The sequence below is a fragment of the Acanthisitta chloris genome, unplaced genomic scaffold (genome assembly GCF_000695815.1).
Source record: "Acanthisitta chloris isolate BGI_N310 unplaced genomic scaffold, ASM69581v1 scaffold29815, whole genome shotgun sequence".
Lineage (NCBI taxonomy): Eukaryota > Metazoa > Chordata > Aves > Passeriformes > Acanthisittidae > Acanthisitta > Acanthisitta chloris.
This window is the reverse complement of record NW_008675844.1, coordinates 7941-16356: the sequence shown is the minus strand read 5'-3', so window position 1 is coordinate 16356 and position 8416 is coordinate 7941. Positions and strand designations below refer to the sequence as shown.

General features: G+C 41.5%; 1 protein-coding gene across 1 annotated transcript in view; it reads right to left on the bottom strand.

Annotated features, from left to right (window-relative positions):
• Positions 1 to 2878: 2878 nt before the first annotated feature.
• LOC103803368 (GATA-binding factor 3) overlaps positions 2879 to 8416 on the bottom strand; it is an 11949-nt gene continuing 6411 nt past the window's right edge. Inside the window, exon 3 of the mRNA XM_009075917.1 lies at positions 2879 to 3399. Within this exon, the coding sequence (XP_009074165.1) occupies positions 3115 to 3399 (285 nt within the window). The 3' untranslated portion in view covers positions 2879 to 3114. The remainder of the gene's footprint in view (positions 3400 to 8416) is intronic.

The following is an 8416-nucleotide window of genomic DNA, read 5'->3' as shown; positions in this document are numbered from 1 at the left end:
AGTGTCCAGTTTTTAGAGAGAAGATTTAGAGCAAGAAGCTCAGGAGCCAGTTCCATCTAAAGCAAATAGAAAAATAAAACACAGTAATGGAAGAGTGCAAAATTCTGTCCTGCAAATCCTCCTCTAATTTTCACCATTGCTGAGGTCCTGGAATCAATATCTTAGTCCAACTGCAATCTGTTGATGAGCAAAAGGAGGGAAAGGTTGTAGCATCACGAATTAAAAAATAATAATCTCTCAAGCTTAGTATCAGCAAAGATGATTATTTCCTTTGATTTGTTAGGCTAATTGAAAATAGCTTTATCGTTCGCAGATGATTAATTAGGAGCCAACAAGATCTCCATTTGCATCTCAGTAATTCTTCGCTCTGTTTTATTTTGACATTTAGTCTTTATGCTTAAAATATTCATTGAGAAAGCAGAAAGGTGATTAACATAAGATTTTAAATGTGTGCCAGTTGTTCTGACTTTTTTTTTAACACATTTTTGTCAACAGAGAAGAAAGGAAAGAATATAGAACATTACAAAACTATTACTGCCTGTTCCGCTTCCATCTGCTAAATCCTCCTTTGTGGTAGACATAGTTTAACCAGGTTCATCTTGAAACAGGGGAGAAAATATCCATATAAAGGTCAGTCCTGTCCCTCCACCCCCATTCCCAAATCATTGACTATTTGACCTCTCTATAATCATCCTGAAAGTTCTGAGGTGTTTTTTCTTACACCCTCACTCATATGAGCCATCCTGCAGCAGAAGATTAGACCATGCCACAGTTACCCCTCCAAATATCACCCAAAAGAGAGTGAGTTCAAAACAGCATATGACAGATATGATGATATTTTTCCATCCACCTGGCACTGAAAGGCAGGAGCACACATATTTCTGTGTGAAAGAATTCAGCTATTTTGCTCAGCATTAAAAAAATAATAACAATTTGCAGGTCACGTCTGTGGAGGTCTTTACATTTGGTGGTTGTATTTTTGTTTGGGATTTTTTAAGCATTTTCTCACAGCCTTGGCAACCTCTGTCTTATCACACCATGCTTAAATCTCCAGCAAATGAAGTGGGTTGACAAGTTTAACCCTTCATTGGGAAGGTAAATGCCTGGCCCTTATAGCATAAAGAAGCTGGACAAGTAAATTCTGAAGACTAATGGATTCCTGAAGATTGAACCACCAGAAATCAAACCATAGATCCAAACTTTGCTATTAGCAATAATAGGATTAATAAATATTGCACTATTTCAAAGAAAGCTCTTGCAGGAAGGGGCTGGCTTATGGACTTTGAATTTTCTGAATTTTCCTCTGCCTGACGTCAAATCCAGCCTTTTGTAATGGGTTCTGCCCATTCCTCCAAGCACAGGGACAGGTCTGGCCTTTCTGGATTTCACATCAAGATCTCAACTAGAGACTATTCATGATATCACTGAGTACTCAATGAGACAGAGTAGAATGTGCTTTCCCAACTCCTGTCCAAAATCTTAGGGTCTTTCCTAGTACTGCCCAAAAATCAGACAGGATCATAAGGACCCTGTCAAAACTTTGCACTTATCCCAGTCCTATATTGTCCTCAACACCAGTCAGTTTGGCCATGGTTGCCCGAGACGCAAACATCACGCAGGGACAGGAGTTGAGCTGCGAGTCAAGGGACAGGGAGCACACACCGAACAGTGGGGTTACACTAACATGCAGTCCATTTATTTTTGAGGGTTTTTTTATCCTTTGTTCTTTGATTTGTCTTTTCTTATCAAGCCACTGCAAACATTGCTTTTGCTGTCAGCATGAGCGCAGAGACACACATTCCCGTACCCATGGTCACTATGTCATAAATACCATCCAAACAAGTTTAAAGCAAAATGAATAAAGCAAGAAAAATATTCCTTTTCCCACCCCCAAGCACAAAACACTGTTAAGTCAACAGAATTTAATCTAGTTTATTCTCCAAAAAAAAAAAAAAAGGAGGAAAAAAATATGAAAACAAAACAAAACAAAAAAATAATAAGCAGGTCTTATCACTAGCAGTAAATAAATTTGTACAACCATTCAGTCTGTATAATAGGATGAAATAAATCTACATCTTTCTTATTTTGGTGCGTTGAATTATACATACAAACAACAATTACAGGAACTTGTTCACAATGCGTATAGACCTGGAGAATGGCTATCTGAAACCCCCTTGTTGGCAATGTCCGCATGTTAACACTGATTGCCTGACACCATTGGTACTTCCTATGCAAAAGGCTCATGGCCCAAAATGAATGATCTCCCTACAGGTTTTATTTATTCAGTTAGTTAGTTAGTTAGTTAGTTAGTTAATGCATCATCAAAACCGTTCTAGCCAGCCCCCTCCCCCTCCCTGGAAACGAAAAAAAGAAACCGAAAAAAAAACCCAAAACAACCAAATAAAAAATAAAATAAAAGGAGAAGACATGACTGGCAGTTGGTCCATTTGTTCGTAAGACCGCGTTTCCTCTTGGTCTGCATTGTTTGTTTTTTCTGGTTTTTAAATTGTCCTCCCGTCTTCTTTTTTTTTTTTTCTCTTTTCCTTTAAAAAAAAAAAATTTCTCTCGGAGTCCTTCATGCCTTTTTCTTTACAGCTCCTCAGATGCAATAAAGTCTTCCTCAAATGTACAGTATTTCTTACAATATAAGTTATATGCAATGTTCAGCATTTTTTTATTTTATTTTATTTTTATTTTTTTTCACAGCACTAGAGATCCTGTCCAATAGGGAATGCAAGTTCTGAATGGCTTATTCACAAATGGTATCCAGATTCAGTGGGTAAGAATACATAGACGCCATAGTGAGTTCCTTTAAAAAGTGGCAAACATCACTTTTTTAAAACTTTTTTTTTACTTTTTTTTTGCTCTTTTTTTCTTTTTTTTTTTTCCTTTTTTGTGCTTTTTGTCGTTTTTTTCTGCGGTTTTTAATTTTTTTTCCTCTCTCTTATGCCTTCAAATAACTTTTTTTCAATTTTTTTTCAATTCCTTTTTTTTTTTTTGCCCCCTCCCATTTGATTTGGGACGTCAGACCCATAACCACACGCCTGCAAAAATGCAAGTATATAAAGTAAATCTCATTTTGAGACCGTAAGCATTCAGCAGGGGAGTCTCTTGCTAACCCATGGCAGTGACCATGCTGGAAGGATGGTGAGGTCCAAAGGAGAGGCTGGATGGAGGATGCATCGGTGTCGGTGTAGTCAGCATGTGGCTGGAGTGACTGAAAGGTGAAATGTGGCTGATGGAGGACATGTGTCTGGAGAGGGCAGCAGGGTTAAAGGAGCTGCTCTTGGGAAAGTCTTCAAGGTTGTCATGGACCTTTTTGCACTTTTTGGATTTGCTAGACATCTTTCGGTTTCTGGTCTGAATGCCTTCTTTCTTCATAGTCAGGGGTCTGTTAATCTAAACAAAAATCAATTATTTTTTTTGTGCTTCCATCCCTTCTCCCCAAATCACTGTAGGGTCTGTGTACACCATGCCCAAGCAGTCCTGGGTATGTGCCCAGGACCAGCTAGTCAGCATCCCTCCACCTCCCCTTGTATGCCCCATGGCTACACAATCTCTTCCCCTCTATCCCAAAATTCAGATCCCACTAGAAAAATCCCAAGTTTGGTTGAAATTTCGGAAGACAAGACAACAGAAAATTGCAGGCAGAGCCACACAGAAGCAAAGCATACCCAAATAACTCACAGTGGCTGAAAAATTTCAACTATCTGCACATTAGGTAATTGCACCATGTAGGAATGAAACCAATCATTATCACCTTGAAATATTCCCTGCAGACACCATCTCACCCCGAGGCTTCCTGTCTGATCTTAGACCATTAGTGGCAAAAGCTGCTGAGATTTCAGTGCTAAGAGTGGGTCTCAAACTTCCACAGTGACATTAGGGAGTTGGGCAACTCCTCACAAAAGGGAATAGCATTTGTCTCCGTTTTCTTCTTTCCAAAGATTTTACTCTGATCATGATTTCTGGTTTACTTTAGCTGATCTGATTGTATTTCTAAACCTTTCTAGGTTTGTTTTTGGGGAGGGTTTTTTGGGGGGGTGCTGAAATAGGTATCTGTGCTGCCCAACAGAGCAGGATACCTAAGGATTCAATTCTCCTGCATAGATATGCACAGCAGCAATGTGTGCAACCATCAGGGTTAGAAAATGGTAGCAAAAAGTCTGTTGGACTTCCTGTTGGAAACTCTTAATACTGCATAGAGAGCCAGCAACTCAACATGCATTAGCACAGGTGCCGTGAAAACCCCACAAGTCACACTTGAGAATGGATTTATGCATCAAATATTCACAAAAAAAAAAAAGAATAACCTTAAAACTCTGGACTTGGGGTGTATATGAGGAGTTAAATGGATCTTGTACTGGCTCCTCTGCAGAACTTCACCCAGAGCAGAAGGCAGCAGAGCCCAGCAAACCACCCCAGGGCTGAAAAGCACTTTTCATAAGAACAGTGAGCACACAAACATTCTGATAGACATAAGGGAGAAAAAATTGATCCACTGTCTGCCAGTCCCAGTGAAAGACAATGAAAAGATATCCCTACAAGGATCCTGAGCATCTCTTCACCCATAAGATCTTAAATCAATGCAAGGCACAGAAGATTCCCTTCCTCCAGATCACAGCAAAGTTTCACTTGTTGCTTCTTAGGCCCTTCCTGGTGCCTTTCCCCACAGCATGGGAATGATTCACAGATTTCTTTTCCCAGAGAGGCCAGGATACAATAACTCCCTGTTACATGCAGAGATGGAGGCATGAGGTGAGGAAGGACTAGGCTCATCTCCAGTTTAAGCACCCCGAAGTTCATCATCCCAGTCTGAATCTATGACCCCAAGCTCTCTGTAATAACAGCAACAGGAACCTTCACCTCACCTAAAAATGGGTGAATAAAAGGCTTATTCCTCTACCTCTGGATAAAGGGAGCTGGAGGGAGCAGCCCTTCCTGCCAGCAGCTGAAGGTAGGAAGGAAGGATTTGCCCATGCACAGCCCAACAGCCCTGGGGCAGCAACAAGCAAAACCTCAAATGTCATGGGCTCCAAATACACCATCATCCATCTCCCTGGCTTCCTGTCCTCACTCAGGGAATGGGCATACACACACAAAGCAAGCCCTTTGCTCCAGATCAATGGCTGGAACAGGAAAATTTTGCCTGGCATTTTTTAAACCAGCCAGCAGGGATGTGTTGCCCAGGTTCAAAGCCAGGAGGAAATCCCAACTGAGTCCCACCAGGCTAGAGGAGACCTGGAAGTCTTGATTCTGGCTGAATGTAGACCAGATTTAGAAAGGCTCACACAAGCTCCAACTTCCCCAGCTACTAATGAAAATTTGCATCAAGACTCAAAGACTCAGGAGAAGCCAGAACCAATTTCCAGGTGAAGCAGCAAAGGTGCAAGCTCAGGAGATGGTGGTGGCCAAGCAACATAAGCCTGGTGCTAGGACTGGGACTGTGCTCGGTCTTGGAGCAAGCACAAAGTCCTAACTCTGTGTTGCTTGGTGTCATGTCCTGCAGGACAGTGACCACTTCCCCAAAGCAACATCTCTCATGTTTCACTCAATCACTAAGAACCTGCTGGCCCAGGCTGTGATTTGATGTGAAACTCAAGGATGGCAATATCAGTTTTGCTCAGACAGTTTGCTGGTTGCAACATTCCGCTGTACATGGTCTCACACTCCCAGCAGGTAACCAACTCGAGTTCCAAAAAGAGAAGGACTTGGATATATGTCAGGAAGAGTGAGACTAGCAGAGTCAAAGCAACAAACTGAAAAATCTTTCCAGTGACTTCAAAGACCAGTCACAGCAGGGTTAAAGTGGTCCCCAAAACATCAAAGCCATTAACCCATTTCTGTTTCGGGGGTAGAGAAATGAAAGACCCGGAGGGAAGACCTTCTCCGTGAAAATTCATTCTGATAAAAATGACAAACACATGCTAAATTAAAATTAAACCAGCCCAACGCATGTATATGAAATTCATTAATTTCAGATGGAGCCAATTAATTATGGGCAGGAATTATGTTCTTTGTTTTATCATATGCAAAATACTGACTGCTCTGCTCTCAGGACACATAGCCCTGCTTTAGGGGATTGTGAAAGGGCCTTTTTCTGATGAATTTGACCAAAAACTGTGGCAAATCACTCACACAGGCCAATCTGTGTGCACCTCCAGCAAGGTACACTCCCACCCATCCCTGAAGTGCACGAAGGCTCATCCTGCTTCTAAGGACTAAAATAACAAGGATGAGAACCTCATATTCAACAGATCAAATCCAGGGGATAGTCTTAAACATTATAGGTCTGATCTTGCTCTGACTGAAGACAATGGGATTTTGCCATTGACCTCAATAAGGTCCTGTCACTGAAGCGGATTTATCCTTCAGACATAGTCATTACAATGTTGGGTTAATCTTCCAGGCTGGCTGTATCTTAGAAAGCACTCTGGGATGCCACAGGATGAAAGGCACCGTATCAATGTGAAATATTAGTCATTGTTAATACTGGTGTTAATGGAGCCGGCTCTTGTTGAAGTCAGTGGGAGGAATGCCAACAGCTTCACTAAATGCACCCCAAGACTATTATGATTATTGCTTGCATCCTACTGACAAATGGGTTTGCTTAAGCTGTGGGAATCAACAGTAAAACAAACTGATATAGCTCCATGAATAAAATAGCACCATGGGAAAAAAAATAGCCTTTACACTGCAATCTTTCCTGGTGTGGACATTAAAAACTGGAGAAGTTTCAACTGCAGATCAATCCATTAAAATATCCTAATGATGTTAATGTCCAAGAAAATGTCATTAAACCCAAAGAAAAGAAAAAATGAGGAGGGGGGCTGGATAAAAATGTAGCCAGGAATTTTCTACAGCATAGCCTGAAACAGGGTTAAGGCATCTTCCAAGCATCCAAAGACCTTTCACTGCCATTGGCACAGCACCTATGCTGACACTCAGCTACTTGGGAGGGACATGCTACAATCAGCCTCTCGATTTCTGACACCTCTCCTGAAGGAAAACCCATGCAGATAAGATATACACAGGGCACAGGACCACAGGAGGAGAACCACACTTCTCACCACAGTCATAACAAAAGATCCTAAGAAAATTTAAAACAAAAAGCGATCTACAGACTCATATCCAGATTTTAGAATCCTTGCCTAGTTATACTGCTGCACGCAGGATCTCAGTCCTCTGAGGGTTTGATTTAAACAGGTCCCATTAATGGAGTTGCTCATAAGGCAAGATACTACTTGACTTTGGTAAGTAGCTGTGCTGGGCTTTTAAGCAGCTGGTGGTGTTTTCAATGAATATGGAAATGGTTCCAATGTGCTCAAGGCCTGCCCCATGTCACAAATTTCACAGCTGGATCGGCGTTTCCCTAAACAATGGATCTAGGGGTCAATTCAGGCCAACTAGATTTGCAATGTTAGTGCAAAAAACAAAAGAATATGCTCTTGCAGGCACGTTTCTGGAGAACATCAGCACTCAGACACTGTTCTAGACACCTTAGTAGGGGATTCCTCCAGTCAGATGTCTAGAGTGCTGGTAGACACATCATAACTCACCATCCTGCCACCCTTGGCTGTCATGGGAAGAACCTACACTGTCTTCAAGGGTACAAGTCATCTCACTCAAACACAGGCATCAACCAATGTCAACTAAGAAGAGCCTATTTTCTTCCAAGGGCTTTGCTGGGGTACAGGAGGAGCAGCTCAGGTATAGATCTCCCTATAGGTCTCCCAAACAACTCAAGTCCTATCACTGATGGCTACAAGGCCAAAATGAAAACAGACCGCAAGCATAAACTCCCCAAGTGAAGCTGGCTGACCTTGCTCCTTTCTTGCCAAGGAAATAGTAAATAGAATATTTGCTTGTGATATTCTGAGAGCTTTCACTCTGGGCCCAACCCATTTGTTTGCAGTGATCACACTGAGAGTTTGATGACAAGCTTTGCTTGCTACATGGGACTCAAAACGTGCTGAGACACCTGTCCACTAAAGGGTAAACACATTTTTGTTTTTCCCAAGAGAGATGCCTCCCATGAAAGAGGTGAAAAACTAGCCTGGTTGTTGTTTGGAGCTTTTTTTCCTACTTAATCCAAACTTATTTACTCATCCTAAGAAACAGAAGAGCTTGAAATAACAAATGGAAGGGACTGAGACACCACAAGGGTTGAGTGCCTCATGAAACCCGATATGTCTTTGATGTGTTTGCATGGGTGGACATAAGGGCAAAACATAGCCCCAGATTTCTAAACCAAACATAAAGCAAACAACCACTAGGAAAAAAAACCACTATATCAAAGCAGGGAAAGTGCAAGTCTTTTCCTTCTTCTGACATAATAATTATTCTAATGCCACATGTGGAATGAGAGTAACAGGAGTAGCCCTAAGTCTCCTTTATTAGCAGTATTATTCAGTAG